The 18,312-nt window shown below is 48.8% G+C and overlaps 1 protein-coding gene across 7 annotated transcripts in view; it reads left to right on the top strand.

Moving 5' to 3' along the window:
• LZTS3 (leucine zipper tumor suppressor family member 3) overlaps window positions 1-15,017 on the top strand; it is a 141,252-nt gene extending 126,235 nt beyond the window's left edge. For all 7 annotated transcript variants that reach the window (XM_048846359.2, XM_048846360.2, XM_048846366.2 and 4 more), the window contains 2 exons: window positions 946-1,776; window positions 3,375-15,017. In XM_048846359.2, the coding sequence (XP_048702316.1) occupies window positions 946-1,776; window positions 3,375-4,085 (1,542 nt within the window). In that variant the 3' untranslated portion in view covers window positions 4,086-15,017. The remainder of the gene's footprint in view (window positions 1-945; window positions 1,777-3,374) is intronic.
• The last annotated feature ends 3,295 nt before the right edge of the window (window positions 15,018-18,312 follow it).

The following is an 18,312-nucleotide window of genomic DNA, read 5'->3' as shown; positions in this document are numbered from 1 at the left end:
TGTTCCTCAGACGTTCTTGTCAGCTGCTGGAAATGGCCCACCTTGATTATCACGACAAAAAGTTTTTTCCCTCCCGCTCTCCTGCTGGTTATAGCTCACCTTAAGTGATCACTCTCATTACAGTGTGTATGGTAACGCCCATTGTTTCATGTTCTCTATGTATATAAATCTCCCCACTGTATTTTCCACTGAATGCATCCGATGAAGGGAGCTGTAGCTCATGAAAGCTTATGCTCAGATAAATTGGTTAGTCTCTAAGGTGCCACAAGTCCTCCTTTTCCATTAATTTCACTGAGCTTTGGATTGGACTTTATCAGAGCAAATAATTGCCATCACTAACGTTTTTTCCATACTAGTCCAAGGGCTTACTTTAGTTTTCAATAAAAGGGGGTATACTCCTTTTAAAAACACACCCTTATTGACTAAAGAAAAGTCTTTCAAAACATAGTCTGACTCAACAAATAGCACCATGGAACTTGAAGATAACGCTCAACAAAGAGCAATTTCTATCTGGGCTGTTAAACAACTCCAACCCATGGGAGGATGACACCTTTTTCTCTTACAGAGAAGAAAATGGTGATCACCTGAATAGAGCGTAAAAGGATAATGGTAGGATCTTGGAATAAATCCTGATTCAGTTCAGTCACAGAACGAGAGAGATTGAGAGGGGGAGTGGAGTGCTTTGAGCTCAGCACTGGCAGGAGTTACTCATGATGTCCATCAAATATGAAATCAAAAAATCTACAGTGTCTTTCAAAGTTGAGCAGTAGAAAACCATGAGGCCTGATTCTTAGCTGGGGTAAGTCAGTGTTGCTCCATTGACTCTAACAAAGCCTATAGAGTTACACTGATTTACCCCAGTTCTGGATCAGGCCCGTGATCTTTTGTGTATTGTTACAAAGCCTCCTGGCTACGTTTGATGTGTGATTCTTTTTTCGTTTGCAGAGCAATGAGCCCTTAGTTAGACCTTCAGCCTTTAAACCAGTAGTTCCTAAAAACTTCCATTCCATGCAGAATCTCTGCCCGCCGCAGAACAATGGAATAACTGAGAACAGAAAGAGCTTGAATCACACCAACAGCAATAGCCCGTCTGCTGGCAAAAGCGGACTGGAGAAGACCAGCCTTAATAGGACTACAAACCAAGTGGGAGGTCTTTCTGATTCTGGCCGTAACTCTTTGACGAGCTTGCCCACTTACGGGACGGGCTACAGTCAGCACGTTGGCCCAATGAGTGCTTCAACTAGTCACATAAACCGCATTGGCACAACCTATGTAGATAAGAACACAGGGGGATACAATGGAATATCTACCTCAGACAGTGGACGGTCTTCAAGCAAGAGTACTTCTTCTTTCAATAGACTCAACCATCTGAACGAAACAATGCCTTTCCACTCACCCTCGACAGATGACGTTATCCAGGACCTGGAGGACAGGCTGTGGGAGAAGGAGCAGGAGGTCCTGCAGATGAGAAGAAACCTGGACAAAAGCGAGGCTGCCATCTTCCAAGTGTTTGAGGAGAAGCAAAAAATTTGGGAGCGTGAAATGGAGGACCTCAGGCAAAATTATGCAAATAAACTGCAGCAGGTCTCCAAGAAGGCCCAGAGGGCTCAACAGGCCTTGCAGCTCCAGATCTTCAAGCTCCAGCAAGAGAAAAAAAAGCTCCAGGATGATGTGGGGCAACTTCTCCAACAGCGAGAAGAGCTAGAGAAAAAATTTGTGGCTTTCAAGAAAGAACAGGCAGAGTTTCTTCCCAAGATTGAAGAAACCAAGTGGGAGGTAAGGACCCAGAAAAATAACAGCATTACACTAGTTACACTGGTGTCTGGGGAGCGAAAGCATCAGTCCGCGTTAACACAGATCCCAGTCCAGCAAAGCACCGGAACACTAATTTCAGGGGGGCTTCTGACATGTCTAAAGCTAAATACATGATCGAGTGCTTTGCTGGATCAAGGCCCTAGCAGCAAAACATTTAGTTAGGCGAGTACAACAAACTCAGATAAAATCCTCCGTGTAGAATGGACTGAAGGATACCTTGCCCAAGACGTTAGCAATCTGGGCATGAATAAATAATTGCTCAACACCAAAGATTAGTAGACGTGTTGTGCTTGTGGCCACAGCAGAACGGCGGGACTCCAGCCTACTGGGTTCTCTTCCCAGCCTGCCTACTCTTAAGTCATAGAACCTCTCTTTGCACCTTATTTTCCCCAGTGGGATGATAATACCATGGGGATGTTTTGAGCTAGGGTTCATGAAGCATTTTGGGGTCCTCTGATTTTAGAAGTGCATGAACTGCTGGGAAAAGAAATGGGGGTTCCCATTGTGCCCATTTGCCTTTTATCTCTGTCAACGTCTTTTATCTTACTCCCATTGGTGGCAGAGAGGTTGTGAGAATGGCACAACCACCCTCAATAACTGGTGCAAATTATTATTATCCTTGTTACATCCGGATTTGGAGGCTTCTTCTGATCTGTTCTATGGCATGTGGTAATACAGCCAAGGCTTCGTCCACACACCGAGTTGCTCTGGATTAACTAAAGCTGTGACCTCTTCTTAAACTGATTTTAGTTAAACTGACGCAACTTTGTACGTGCACTCTCTTTAGTTGGGTTAAATCTGGTTTATGTTGGTTCAGCTGGTAGGTGGCAGCTAAGCTGATGTATGTCAGGTTTAAACTGATGTGTGTCCACATAGGGTTTGCACCACTGTTAAGTAAATCAGTTTTTAAACAGATTTCAACTAAACTGGCGGAACTGCTGTGTTTAAACAAACCCTTGAATTCACAGCTCATATGCTTTGTTTTTTAATTTAATTGGCAGTGATGCCTGTAGTTAAGGCTTCCTAACCCTTTCCATTATCAGACTCAATTTTCAGTTGCTGACACGTTTACCAAATTTTAACAGTTCAGGCTGAAATTTTCCATTCCTGGTCTCTGCCTCAGGCTGACTTCATTTTTATAAGTGAGTTTCAGCCATTTCCAAGAACAACGTTTGCCGAAAGGAAGTAGTTTTCCCAATGTTAACATATTTGCCCTAATTAGGGTTGCCAACCCTCCAGGATTCTCCTGGAGCCTCCAGGAATTAAAGTTTAATCTTTAATTAAATATTCTGTCATTTGATGAAACCTCCAGGAATATGTCCAACCCAAATTAGCAACCCGAGCCCTAATGTTGCTTTGAGTTTTTTTGAAGAGCTCTATCACCTCCATGAACTGGAGTGGGAACAAAAAGATTTAAAAGGGGGATAATTCTGGGGTCAAGGAGTTCCCCCCTGCTCACCCCAAGAAAAGCCACTCTGATTTGGCCAAGTTATAAGCCACTGAAAATTGCCTTTTGCACATGTTGTGCTCTTGTGAATAGCTCTTGCTTGCTCTTCCAGGTGTGCCAGAAGGCTGGTGAGATCTCACTACTCAAGCAACAACTGAAGGATTCCCAAGCTGACGTCTCTCAGAAACTGAACGAGATAGTGGGGCTGCGGACTCAGCTCAAAGAAGGTAAGAACTTCCTGAGAGAGAAGGAGGAGCAGATCACCACCCTGAAAGACTCCTACAGCTCCAAGACTGTCAACCTGGAGATCTGCGAGAATGAGCTGCAGAGAAAGATGAATGAGGTGCAGATGCTAAGGGAAAAACTCAACCACTGTGAGCTGGAGGTCTCTGGCCTGAAGCAGACGCTGGCCAGCATGGGGCACCATGGCCATTTCAATGCAGAGCTCACCGAGAAACTAAGGGACCCCTTGGCCTGTGAGAGCGATGAGGCCAAGATGAAGCGCCAGAACGAGGACCGTGTCATTGCCCTGAAGAAGGAGGTGGAGCGGCTCCAGACGGAGCTGAAGCTGGAGCGCCAGCAGCTGGAGCAGCAGGTGATGGACTTTGAGGAGGAGCGGCGCACGTGGCAGGAGGAGAAGGAGAAGGTGATCAAATACCAGAAGCAGTTACAGCTGAACTACGTGGAGATGTACCAGAAGAACCAGCTCCTGGAGCACAAGGTGAATGAGATGACCACCAAGGCCACCAGCCCACCTTACGCTGAGGAGAAAAAACCATGGACTCCATCCAGGCTAGAGCGCATAGAGTCCACTGAGATCTAACACGGGACCAAGTCAATAAAAGTAATTTTTATTACTGTGCATGTACTACCTACTCCTGCCAGTGATCTTCCTAAGGATGATGTGCTTTTTCACCAGAGGTGTAAATGCACCAAACCCCCCACCCTTTCTCTCTTCCTCAGTGCTCTGTAAGTAAACTAACCGTGGGTGTACATTGTTATACTATTGATGATGCTACATCGGTTTCTCCTGGTACAGCTAGGAAGGGCCCAGTGGCCCTTTTGGAATCTGCCGTGACTGTTACTTCTCTATATGCTGCCATCCCTTCCACCATCATCAACTCCCCTGCCCTGTCCATTTGTTCCTCCCCCCCGCCCCTCCCTGTCAGTTCATGCAGCAAAACAGTGCAAAGTGACAGGGTTTTTCAGGGCATTTTAGCCACATTGGCTAACAGAGCAAAGCTCTTGGGATCAGAAGAACCGTGCAGTTCAGCACATCACGGTATCCTATCTCCATGATACTTGTCTGACAGCCTAATCCAATGAAGTCAGTAGGAGGCTTGCCATTGACTTCAGTGAAACCAGGCTTTGACCCTATTCCGATAGGTCTCTATAGCAAGTACATTGCTAACAATTGCCAAGGTCCATGATGTCACTAGGGGTTAGAATAAGCCAGTTGAGGTACAATGAGCCGACACCAACCGCTGCCCAAAATGACCCGAGAGCTGCGTTTGAGGTTCTGAATACATGCTGTGCTTTCGCTTTGATATTTACATTCCCGTCCCCTTCCACTTCTTGGCAATGACCAGGACTAGAAGCAGAAATGGCAAATTGTAGCAAACCCCACTGTTTTTCCTGTATTTCTGGCCTGGCCAAGATAAGGAATCCCCAGTGATTCAGGCAGCAATTCCCAGTCCTCAGGAGAGATCCCAGAGGAAAGAACTTGGAGTAAGCTTCAGAGAAGCATTCAAACTCCTTCCATGTTTGTCCAAACCAGAAATTAACGCGTGGGGGATGCCAAGTGGTGACACTATCCCATTCCCAAAGAAAGGTGCCAGGGTTGCATTTCCTCTTGCCGTTGTTCCCTGTCGAGGTGGCCTAGTTACAAAAGGGCCTCAGGAAACCACCCACACATTTGCAGACTCTGCTCTGCTAGTGAACAAGCATCAGCACCATGTATAGATGTGGCAGGAGTTAAGACCCTCGCATAGGAAGTAAGTTAGGCCCCAGTTCAACAAAGGCCTCAGCTAGGCATGTGCTTAAGAACCATACTGAGTCGGAGCCGTAGGAAAATCCTAGGGGCCCAGTTCTGCCTGCAGATGCAGGTGCACAATCGCCAAGTCTCACACCGGGACCCAAGGGCCGCATTCAGCCATAAATGGGCCTGATTCTGTCTCCTACTAAGGATGTGTCACACCCTTCCGGAAGTGTAAAGGGGTCTTCAAATGGGACTCAGTCGGAAGCAGTGGTGTGCGGGAGACTCAGTGTAACTCAGGAGGAGGCCCGGTGTCCTTTCCAGAGGCAGAGCTAGAAGGAACAAAGGGTGTAGAATGAGCAGCGACGCAAAGCCCTACACGGTGATTTCAATGAGCGTTCAGGCCCAAGCGTGTACTGAGCGAGAAAGGCAGGATGAGAGGCTCAGCACTGGGAAAAGAGCAGCCAAGAAAAGCATGGAAGCTGCTTATTTTCCATATGTCCCCTTAGCTGAGCTCTCACTACGAGCTGGTGGCTCACAATTCCTCGGGGGGAGGGGAGGAGTTGAACTTTTGTTGGGATTTAGAACATCTTGGGGAAAGCCCAGCAGTCAGCAAGCAGGGCTCACTAGAGAATGGAGAAACTGACCAGTTCTCAGGGAGTTTCTGTTGTTTTCCCAGCTGACTTTGCCCTTTGAGCACGTACCAACAGGGACCAGCATGGGCTACGGGTGGTGCTGGTGGATGACAATGGTCGTTGTTGCTGTACAAGTGAAGGCATCTAGCGGGATGACCTGTCGCAGCCTGTCCTGGGAAACAGCAATTGATCTTGAGGGCTCCTCAGTTTTCCCCCTGCTGCTCTTGTGCTAGGGGAGGCAAAGAAAATATATGGCATCAGTCCAGCAAAAACTAAAGCAAATACCTGTGAAACTGGCTGTCCCAGAGACGAACCCAAGCCAGCTGTCTCAGAAACGGCCTTGGATTGATGGCCAAATGGCACTGTCCTGGTCTAGGTGTGGGCTATGTAGGACAAGGAGTGGGCCTGGCTCTTGGAGATGGGGTTCACATACTGAATATACCGGGTGGGCCTGAAGCAAAGCCCAGTAGAAAGAGTCTCATTGACTTAACAGGCTTTGGATGAGGCCCTAAATCAGTTTCTGCTCCGTTGAAGTCAGTGGAATGACTCCAGTATAACATCCTTGTGAGAGAGGAGTCAGGCTCTGACCATGTTCCCTGTAGCCCAGTTATGGGAGCGGAAGCACTTACAGTAGGAGGGAGATTGGCGTCAGTGGGAGCAAGATCAGTGGCAAAGCTCCCAGTCATATGAAGAGGAGCAACCTTAGCCACCGTCATCTCTGTCTACAGAGCCAGGACGGTGCGGGAGGGGGCATTGCTTCCCAGCCACCATCCGTCGACAAGGGCTTCAGCAGGGCACATTATTGCATTCCAGTCTTAGCAATGGACGAGACCTGGCATTAGCATTGCAAGCTTGATTTCTTGCTGTGCTGCCCATTTTTAGTGGTGCAATTGTGTCCCTGCTCAGGTTTCCAGGTGCCAGTCATTAATCCGCCCCCAGCCAGGCAGCAGAGTTGGCCATAATAAGTGCTGCTTGAGGGTGCACAGGGCTGAGGCTGTGTGCATAGAGCAGCATGCAGACACCAGCGAATAGGGCTCGGCTAGAACATTGGACCTGGCACCGTTTCCAGGCCAGGGCGTTTTCCCTCCCCGGTGCCTGCAGTTATAGTTCCTGGAGAGCTGCAGCCTGGCTTTCAGCAGCAGGCAGTGCAATTCCACAGGCAAACGTTCTGTGCACCCGGAGTGGGGCGTGTCTAATATGCATGTTGGCCTGTTGGAGCCATACCTGGGCCACATGGGTCTGCAAATGCCTAGTTTGTGTGCGAAGGCTGAATTAAGCGTGTATGAAATTAGGCCCTATTTCTGTCCTTTTAAATTAGCTAGACCAGTTCCTCAGCTGGCGTAAAGCAGAGTAACTCCCTTGACTTGAATGGAGCTGGCCACCTGCCTACCCTGTGAGGGCTGGATCCTGCAAAGTGCTGAGCACCCTGAGTCCCCATCAGTCAGCGTGACGGGCTGAGTGCCCTAAACCTTCAGAGTTAGGCTTCTTCATGAGTTAAGCGATGGGGGGGGGGGTCTGATTTCTGTTTGTGTGAGCTGGGGCAAGCCACCTTGCTGTGCCTCAGTTTCCCCATGAATTGAACCAGGATAACCATCCTTCCCTACCTTGCAGGGATGAATTTATTCCTGTCCCCAAAGAGCTCTGAGCTCCTTGGATGGAAGGGAAAAGGGCTGAGCAACTACAAATATTTTTAATAGATTTCAGACCAACCTTACATGTCATTTTTCAGGCCATCATTTAACAAGACGATGTTTAGGGGAACAGGATCCACACTCCGAATGGGATGAGCCCCAGGACCTGTTACAGCTCCTCCATTACTAGGGGTGAAATTCTGGTTCAAATGAAGTTGATGGCAAAACTCACACTGAATTCAGTGGTGCCAGGAGTTCCCCCTATCATTCTCAAGGGCCCCAATCAGCCTTTGAGAATGTTCACACCCCTGATGTTAACCTGTGTTAGCATCAACTAGCAGTTCACATTGTTGCCGTCTACCCACTCAATACATACCTGAGATTCCTACTGATGCCTAACAAGTGCAGAACAGACCCTGATTGCAGATTTACGTGTTCTGCAGGAACATTCCCTAAATAAAGAGTGATCTAATCAGATCAATAGTACACTTCCTGAAAGCTCCTTCAGGGTATGTCTACACAGCAAAGAAAAACCCGCGGCTAGCCCGTGCCAGCTGACTCAGGCTTCGGGGTGGGAGCTTGGGCTGTGGGGCTGTTTCAGTGCTGTGTAGAATTCCGGGCTTGGGGTGCAGCCTGGGCTCTAGGACCCTGTGAGGATCCCAGAAGTCTATACAGCAATGAAACAGCCAAGTCCCATGAGCCAGAGTTGGCTGGCACACCCAGAGGCGTCTAGTTGCTTTGTAGATATACCCTAGGTGTGTCCCAGAGTAGGGAGGCCAACAATCCATGCATTAAAAAGCCCCTAAATGCATATTTATCCAATGCACTGAAGCATCCCAGATCTTTGAGTAAACAGGCAGGTGGTGTGTTTTAAGACCACCCTTAATGTCCATTGTCCACCATTGATCGGGGGGGGCGGGAGGGGGGGGTGAAGATTCTGGGCCAGAACCTCAGCTACTGTAAATCAGTGTCACTCCACTGAAGTCGGAGCTAGACCAGCTGAGGATCTGGCGATGTTTAAGAGACATTAAGGCTGTGATAGGAATCAGCCAGTGCAAAGGGAAATCCAAGAAAAAGCTGAACCTTGAACACTCCACCGCCCCTTACTTAACTGGCTGTTTTCTATGCAAATTAGCCAGACACTTTAACAAGCCAGACTCAGCAAAGTCACCATTTCATAGAATCATAGAATCATAGAATATCAGGGTTGGAAGGGACCTCAGGAGGTCATCTAGTCCAACCCCCTGCTCAAAGCAGGACCAATCTCCAACTAAATCATCCCAGCCAGGGCTCTGTCAAGCCTGACCTTAAAAACCTCAAAGGAAGGAGATTCTACCACCTCCCTAGGTAACACATTCCAGTGCTTCACCACCCTCCCAGTGAAAAATTTTTTCCTAATATCCAACCTAAACCTCCCCTACTGCAATTTGAGACCATTACTCAATGGTAGCAGATGACAGAACAAGGAGAACAGTCTAGATCCATCCTCTTTGGAACCCCCTTTCAGGTAGTTGAAAGCAGCTATCAAATCCCCCCTCATTCTTCTCTTCTGAAGACTAAATAATCCCAGTTCCCTCAGCCTCTCCTCATAAGTCATGTGTTCCAGTCCTCTAATCATTTTTGTGGCACTCTGCTGGACGCTTTCCAATTTTTCCACATCCTTCTTGTAGTGTGGGGCCCAAAACTGGACACAGTACTCCAGATGAGGCCTCACCAATGTTGAATAGAGGGGAATGATCATGTCCCTCCATCTGCTGGCAATGCCCCTACTTATACAGCCCAAAATGCCATTGGCCTTCTTGGCAACAAGGGCAAACTGACTCATATCCAGCTTCTTGTCCACTGTAACCCCTATGTCCTTTTCTGCAGAACCGCTGCCTAGCCATTTGGTCCCTGGTCTGTAGCGGTGCATGGGCTTCTTCTGGACTCTGCACTTGTCCTTGTTGAACCTCATCAGATTTCTTTTGGCCCAATCCTATAATTTGTCTAGGTTCCTCTGTATCCTATCCCTACCTTCCAGCGTATCTACCGCTCCTCCCAGTTTAGTGTCATCTGCAAACTTGCTGAGGGTGCAGTCCATGCCATCTTCCAGATCATTAAGGAAGATGTTGAACAAAACTGGCCCCAGGACCGACCCTTGGGGCACTCTGCTTGATACCGGCTGCCAACTAGACATGGAGCCATTGATCACCACCTATTGAGCCCGATGATCTAGCCAGCTTTCTATCTACCTTATAGTCCATTCATCCAGCCCATACTTCTTTAACTTGCTGGCGAGAATACTGTGGGAGACCGTTCCAAAAGCTTTGCTAAAGTCAAGGAATAACATGTCCACTGCTTTCCTCTCATCCACAGAACCAGTTATCTCATCATAGAAGGCCACTAGATTAGTCAGGCATGACTTTTCTGCAGGGTGATTGTGCTGCAAATTGTTCTTTGTGTATGACGCCCACCCGTGTGTTGCCATTACAAGAGGGTAGCTGAGGGCCCCCTTTTGAGGTTGCCCCCTTTTGAGGTTACTTACCCCGTGAATCCTGTAGGCAGATGTTTTGCCGAAATGCCAGCAAGTGCACAATCCCGTTCCCTTCCTTTCCCTGAGTCCCCACCAAAACTGTTGGGTGGAAAACGAACTCATTCTGCTGGACACACTGCCGATTTTAGGGACCACAGAGCCACTTAAGGACAGGAGAGGGTGTTGTGCAGAGAGTTTCCACCTTACAGGCGGAAAGTGCCTGTTCCCACCCCTCTGGTCGTGTGTCATTACCTTTCTTCCTGCAGATATGTCACCTTGGATTGGGATCTACTCAGATCTCTTGAACTACGCAGCTCTGAGCCCTCCATTCCTTTGGTGGGAGAGCCGCACCGAATACCCGAGGTGCGCTCAGAAGTTAGGCTGGTGATTCAGGAACGGGCATTCTTCCCTCCCAGGTCAGCACGGAGCTAATGCCCCAGCGAGCTGCCTGAGGTGCCTCTTGCTGGTGGGTTGCCAAGCAGAAGGTTCTGATCCTTAACGACTCCATTGAAGTCAGTAGGGCAGATCTTTGGCTGATGTGCATCCGCATAACTTCCTTGCCGCAGAGCTCCGGACGTACATTAGCTGAAGATTTGGCTCAAATGAGTTACACTCGTGTAAGGGAGGGAAGAATGGGATCCTTTATTTCTTTATGTGTTTGTTTTTCTTCCATGATTTTGCTTTTATTGCTTTAAGACGTCACACCTGCGTTGCTTTGGCTTGTCTCCAGAGCAGCAGGTGTGTAATGGCCATACGGGAAAGGATTAGAGATTAAAACTGTGCACCTAGCTATGCCCAGTACTGCTTAGCCTCCACCAATCTACTGACTGGCGATCAACCGCATCACTGCAAACAGACAAGCAAACAGTATCGTTGCTAGCGTAAAACTGTAGGAAAATCACTGACGGTTTTTTGTGTGAAGTGCTTATTAACGGAAATAGGAACCGAATCATATACTATATGCTGCTAAATTATACAGAGACAAGTGTACTTGGATGTAAATAATGGTCTAGTTCTGTATATATGATTATTAAACAAAACAAAAAAAGAAACTTCTGTAACTTCTATGTGGGTGACTGTAGGAGCAGAAATCATTTTCAAGAGCTAAGTTCTGGACTACAGGCCTCATCCGACAAGGTGCTCAGCATCCTCAAGCCCCCATTGACTCCAATAGGAATGGGGGGTGTTCTCCATCTCCCTGGATTGGGCCCTTGCTCTCCTGTTTATCTCTGTGTTCCTTCTACCCATTGATAGTCCTGTGGAGAACCTGAGATGTTGACGTCCTGTTGTTGCTTTGGTGCGTACCTTCCACAAAGCCCACCTAGACAAGGCCATTAAGCTCCCTCCATTCTTCTTCTGAGACTTGGATGCCCAGAAGAAATGCCCAGAGAGGGACAGCCTTTGTAAGATGCCCTGAGATCTCCATCTGAAAGGGGTAAGAAAAATATAATGTGCTGCCTGAGAGAGCCCTATTTTGAAAGTGCTATGGGAGAACAAAGAGAACAGCCTTTCCCCCCTACCCCCTTGTGCCCCTCGCCTCATAGGAGAGAACTTATTAAATGTCCCTCACAAAGAATAAACTTCCTGGAGGTAGTGATGTCTCACCGACTGATGCGGGGCTCAAGGCCACAGCGGGCCACAGTTTGGCACAAGGGGCATGCTAATGTGCTCTGTAATGATCAGGCTAATGTGTGTGAACTACTGCCCACTGCTGGATGGAATTGGCACTGCGTTATAGGACCTATGCTGTTCGCACCCGGTGGCAATAGGCCATTAGCTCAAGTAGTGAGGGACCGAGCTGCTGGGGCAGGTTTCAGCAGCCAGGATGTGCAGCACAGTGACAACAGTGAAGGCCTGGTTGGCCCCACATTTGATACAGTGCGAAGAATTCTCCTGTTTTTACCCCTGTAGCCTAAGACATAAAATCCACACACATGACCACTTCTGCCCCACCAGGACATTTGCCCTCAAGGCACTTCTCCAAACACCATGGAAGTTGCCCCAGCACATTGCCTGGGACCACCGTGCAAGCGCCCCTGAGAGATGTCGCACCTACGAGCCATCGCTCCATTTCCCCTTCCCTTTGGAACTCCTAGCAACTGGCTCGGCAAGCCAGCGGGAGTCAGCCCCTGGCAGGGTGAATCTCAGTGCCTACTATACAGGGGATCGCAGAAAGGCCTGGATCTTCCACTATTAAGGAACTATTGCCCTTCTTTTCTTAGGAACCATCTTCTGTTAGTAATCAGCTCCTTTGCCATGAAATTATTAGCAGGATCTGCCCTGTCATCCCCATCTGTGTTTAGAGCTTGACCTATGCTAGCTACGGCCAATTCAGGATTGCCTCTCTGGGAGCTGTGCTTGTCACCTGTTTTCCAGCACAACTATTGATCCCCATGATTTCCCGGTCCAGTGTGTGCAGATATTTCTTGGAACAACTTGTGCTAGCCAATAACATGCTCCGAACTCGCTCCCAAGTAATGTAGTTCTCATGCTCTGCCTATATTTGCCTAGCATGCGCCATTGTCACATGGCTTGTCAGTGCATTAGGTGGGGGCTCAAACAGTGTTACAACTGCAGCCAGCTGGCTGGAAAACGGTTCCAAACCGAGCAGCAAGCCGCAGTGCAACGCCTCATACACACCGCAGAGCAGCAAGTGGGGGAGGGATCCCTTAGAACTTTGTTTGCCAGATGTTACATATGTACACAGCTGTTGCCACCTCCCCCTCCCCCATAGGTCCCACAGATCACTCTTGATCTGAATGGAAAGGGAAACAATGACAGTCATGACTACTGCAATGTGGGAACTATTAGCAAACGCCAGCTTGTTAATGGAGACCTCTCTTAGCAGATCAAATGGAAGACAGGGCTCCGGAGCTAAGTTAGACACAGGGTGGTCTATTGGAGACATTGGGGATATGGCTCAAATTGGTAGGTGAGTCTGTTTGTTTAGATCATAAATCCTTGAATATATTATAAAATCCATAGCTTGGCCCAGTGTCAGGCAAGGCACCTGAAGAGCAAGGATTGTACTTTTCTGGAGTTGAATGGTTATTTTCTCAGAAGAAATCAATCTTGGCTTTCCCTTACAAAGATATTTAATTGTCGAGCAAGATTTAGCTGTAGCTGTTTCCTGCTCCAGATACTGTCAGGCAGAGCCATCCATTCTGATGGGGCCTTTAGATGCTCCTAATGTCAGACCATGCGTATAAGAAGCCCATAGCTTTCTTCCCTTGGAGCCAGGACTATGACATTTGGATGAGGGATGGGCCCAAGCTACAGAGTTTGACTTGAGATTGGAGTTTCCCCAGAGTTTGTGTAATACATTGGCCCAAGCCCTGGTTCAGACTCCATCTGAGTAAGTGGGAGTCTTTCCATTGCCTTCCCTGGGCTGTGATTCAGATTTCTGTGAATCAGAATCCCCTAGTATGCATGATCATGTCTCCCTCTAGGGGCTGGCCCCTGCAACTATAACAGCTTTCTGCTTCTTGACAGAAGGAGTCCTTTAACTCAGGCGGGAGGGCTTGTGTTTATGGCATTGAAGGTACCAGTTTGATCCCCACTGGCAACCATTGTGTCCATACTTTTGCAGCCATAGTTTGCTATATTCAGATCCAAACAGAGACCGGGGCAGCTCTGAATTTTGGACTGGGATCCAAACTTGGTCAGAATCCAAGTATGGGCAGGTTGGATCTAGAGTATCATTTTGAGCCCATCTCTTAGGAAGACACTGTATTTCTCTAGTCTATTGGGATGGCACCTTGGCTCCTTTTGGATGACTGGAGGAACAAAACCACATGGGCAGATCTACCCCACTGGTGCAAAATGCCACACCCTAGTAGTGTGCTGAGCAAACCAAATGCCTATGCAGTTTCTTACCATGTGATGACAGAGTCAGGTTCTGAGCTGGAACCTCTGAAGGGTGTTTTCATTTGCACTTCCTCAGATCTTCTCTAAGTCTGACATTTGCTCTTCTAAAAGCGGTGAACCGGGAGCACCCAAGCATGTGGGACCCTGACAGGTGACCTGCCAGGAATGTGTCCAACCTGCCTTTGCATTTACATTGGGTTTTTTAAATCAAAACTAAATTTCCATGGCTTATTTGCTTGTCTCTGTCTTGTGTCTGTTCCTTTACAGCAACAGTGAGCCAGATCCTCAGCTGCTGGCAGTCCACATAGCTCTCTTGACTTTGGTGGAGAGATGCCAACTTAGGCCAGCTGAGGATCTGGCCTAACGTTGTCTGGGTTCACCAGCAATAAAAACCCCACAGCTGAACAGGTTGGAGCCTGGCCCTGCCGATGGTAGGGGTTGGGTTAGCTGCGGGCGGCTTCTTTGGAATCCGCATAGACCTGCAGGCAGCACTTGGGACAGCCCTACTGTAAATGTAAGTCCTGATCTTCTGCAGCTAAGTCCTGACCTTGTGCGTTTTGTTTCTTACTCACTATCTGCTCTTACTGTGAATTCAAACCAGAAGTTAAACTGTTCCCCTGTGTTCCGCATTGACTTTTGATGGGTTTCTCTGAACTCCGTCTAGCAAGACTTGGAAAAAACATCCACGAAAACATATACTTTCAAAAGAATAAGTTTTAATTAAAACAAACCTAAGTGTGGCTCATGTCCACATTCAGACACCGTCGCATTAACTGTGCCTCTGGTAAATGTGTTTAAAGAAAAGAAATTAAAACAAAACAAAAAACCCTGGACTTTTTGTACAGCAAAGATGTATCCATTTAGAAACCTATTGTTAAACCTCCAGCACATTTCACAATCGACTAGTCTATTGTACATCCCCATCGGGTTATAATGTTGTGAAGAGTCACTGCCTTTTGGATTTTCTACAGTGTACATATATATATATGTCCATATAGAGATAGGTGTGTATATATATATGTAAAGATCTATATGTATACGTATCTCTAGCTATCTCTCTAGATCAATATCTGACTGTGAGGGGTTTTTATTCCAGCAAAATAAAATGGAGAAAGGCTCCTTTTAAGAATCTGCACTTCTGGCTGGTCTATATTTTCTTAGATGGAAAGGGGCAGTGGGAGCGAGTGGACAGACGCACTCGGCGTTCAGACCTCGGCAGCTGTGTCTGAGGTGGGAGAAGGTCGCACAGGTTTTAAAAACAAACCACAGAAGAAAGAAACTCTCGCCTCAGCTCGCTCTGAGCTTGGGGCAGTCTGGGTTTTGCTGGCTTTCATTCAATGAATGGATTTGTCACAGTAATAGAAGGGGGCCTTCATGCACTGGGTGGGAGAGTATATTATTAACCATTTGGTTACTGGAGAGTCCTTAAGGCACCCAATTCCCATTGAAAGCGGAGCCCCTATCTCCCATTTGTGTCTGTGCATCCCGCCACCCGTCCTTCCCTGATTGACAGATAGGGGCACTGTAGCTCACGAAAGCTTATGCTCAAATAAATTGGTTAGTCTCTAAGGTGCCACAAGTACTCCTTTTCTTTTTGCGAATACAGACTAACACGGCTGTTACTCTGAAACCTGTAGCAAGGAGGAGGCTCATCCAGGCCAGGTCGAGCTAATCCTAATCAGCCCTAGCTCCAGCTTCTGCCCCAGTTGGCATGTCTGATGTGGGCCACCATCCTTGTTCCTCAGGCTGACCACCCCTCCAGGAGGGAAGGCTGCTGGTAATATCTCAGCAGAGTGGTTAAGGAAAAAAGGGGACAGGTAGTGAGGGGCCACAGTCACTGGATTTGACACCAAGGGATTAACAAAGTGATCATGAATGAATTGAGCTGTAGCTCACGAAAGCTCATGCTCAAATAAATTGGTTAGTCTCTAAGGTGCCACAAGTACTCCTTTTCTTTTTGCGAATACAGACTAACACGGCTGTTCCTCTGAAAAGTGATCATTGTTCCTCTGTTCTGCCTGAGAGCCTGAGAGTGGAGCTGCGAGCACTGGGAGGGTCCTGGAATGTTTGTTCTGGAGAGGTTCCTGCCTGCTATTTACTTCAATAGGGTTATTTATTGCCTTCTCCATTCCTTTCCCACCTTTGCTACGCTCCAGCCAGGCTTCAAGAGAGGCCCTACGCCTTTAGTGCATGTTTCTGTCTGACAGCTGTAACACACAACCTCCTGCGATCGCTGCCCTTGGGGAGAAAGGACCCCCACCCCCTTTTATGGCTGCAGGTGGGCACAGGGCCAGGCCTGCGTGGATCCAACTGAAGGATCGAGACCTTAATGAGATTCCCTGCTGTCTGTGTGAGGGAGGGAGGGAGAACAACTGTAAAGGTAAATGCAACGGTAAAACCCCCAATTTTGCCCAGCAGACCACAGGGCAGAAGTTGGACCTGAACTTGCTTGTAACTCTTGAGTAAAATTGACTAGGTCTTAAACTGATGGGATTCCGTCAGTAGAACAGCAGGAGGGGAGAAGTGGGGAGGGAAGGGTGAGGGGGTCAGATGAACGGGCTGCTCAACTTGCCACCATCAGTTTGCTGCCCGATTGCCTGATGCCCCACCTGTTCTGTTCAGGTTTTGAGGAGGTGATTTTTGATCCCCCGAATGTCTTTGAAAATTCCCTCCTCTCCCCCACAGCTGCCAGAAGTCTTGTTTTGCTCAGATTGGGTTGGAGGGAGCCCAGTGCTAGAACACAGAGTGAACGCTGGTTGTTCCAGCGGCTGACTAGAAACTCCAGGATGCAGCTTGTCGTGTCGGTGTCCTGGCCGCTGCCTTACACTGTCCTAGCTGCGCCAGCTCCGGAAACGTGGGCTCGTGAGCATACGATGAATAATGACTCGCTGGGAGAGGCTGGGTTATGGTAAGGGATAAGTCACTGAAGCCGACAGGTTCTTGCACTCCGGTTACTGCTGTGGTTCAGCCATGACACTCAGGCAAGAACTTCCAAATCCCAATACACGGAGATGAGCAAGAGGGAAGAGGGGTTTCCCAGAGTCGCCTGGAGGGGCCATCAAATATTCTTGCTAGCAGAGGGTTCTCTGGCCTCAGCCCACTTGCCACCATCACTATCTGGGTAATCAACATGGCAACATGAAGAGGTATCAGTATTGCAACCATCTTGCTCTTCCTCTACTGCTAAATGGAGGGTGGATCCTGACTAGATCCCAAGTAGGTGGGAGAGGGATCCCTGTACAGAAAAGGTTGAGTACCACCGAGCTTCTTTTGGTTATAAGAACTGCTCAACTGTGTGTCATAAGCCCAATACTGCTGACGGGGACCCTCTATTAGCTCAAGTGGTAGGGGCCTGTGCTCACTGAGCTGGAGGAGCTGGGGTCTGTCCCCAGTGTTGCCTTGGAGTTCTGCATGGCTGGGGTTTGCAGCATCATGAAAATGCAGAGTCCCACGTAGGCACAGTGTTTACAGCATGAAGCAACACACACGTAAATGAATGGGGTGCATCAAACAAAGCAATTAGAAAAAATGGGGGGTGCAGAGCACAAGACTGGGGGCCAGGAATCCTTGAATTCTAACACTGACTCGAACACACAGGGAAGGGGAGCACAGGATTGGGGGCTGGAACAGAGAGGGTCAGAGGGACGGGGAGCACAGGCTGGGGGGGTTGGATCTCTGAGGGTTGGGGGGGGAGCACAGGATGGGGGGGTGGATCAGTGAGGGTCGGGGGGAGGAGCACAGGTTGGAGGGGTGGATCAGTGAGGGTCAGGGGAGGAGCACAGGTAGGGGGGTTGGATCAGTGAGGGTCAGGGAGAGGAGCACAGGCTGGGGGGTCGGATCGGTGAGGGTCAGGGAGAGGAGCACAGGCCGGGGGGTTGGATCGGTGAGGGTCAGCGGGAGGAACACAGGTTGAGGGTTCAGATTGGTGAGCGTCGGGAAGATGGGGGGGTGGATCCGTGAGGGTCAGGGAGGAGCACAGGATGGCAGGGGTTGGATCTATGCGGGTCGGGGAGGAGCACAGGATGGGGGGTGGATTGGTAAAGGTCAAGGGAGGTTGGGGAGCACAGGTGGGGGGGTCAGATCAGTGAGGGTCGGGAGGATGGGAGGGTGGATCGGTGAAAGTCAGGGGAAGTTGGGGAGCACAGGCCTGGGGGCTGGATTGGAGAGGGTCGGCAGGACAGGGAGCACAGGCCATGGGGGGCCTGATCGGGGAGGGTCACAGTTCTCCCTGAAATGAATTTGAATTGTTGGTCCGTCTGCCCGCCCTGTGTTGTGGAACACAACTGGGGAAATCTCACACACACAAGAAGCTGGGATTCACACCCCCTGCACAGGCACATCTCCAGCCTGCGCTACAGGAGAACTCCCCTATAACAGCAATAGTAGATCCTTTATCTTGCCTGTGGCCTGGCACGCTCATTCAGCGACAC

The sequence above is a fragment of the Caretta caretta genome, chromosome 4 (genome assembly GCF_965140235.1).
Source record: "Caretta caretta isolate rCarCar2 chromosome 4, rCarCar1.hap1, whole genome shotgun sequence".
Taxonomy (NCBI): Eukaryota; Metazoa; Chordata; order Testudines; family Cheloniidae; genus Caretta; species Caretta caretta.
Note: the sequence above shows the minus strand (reverse complement) of the source record. Positions and strands in the feature narration are given on the sequence as shown.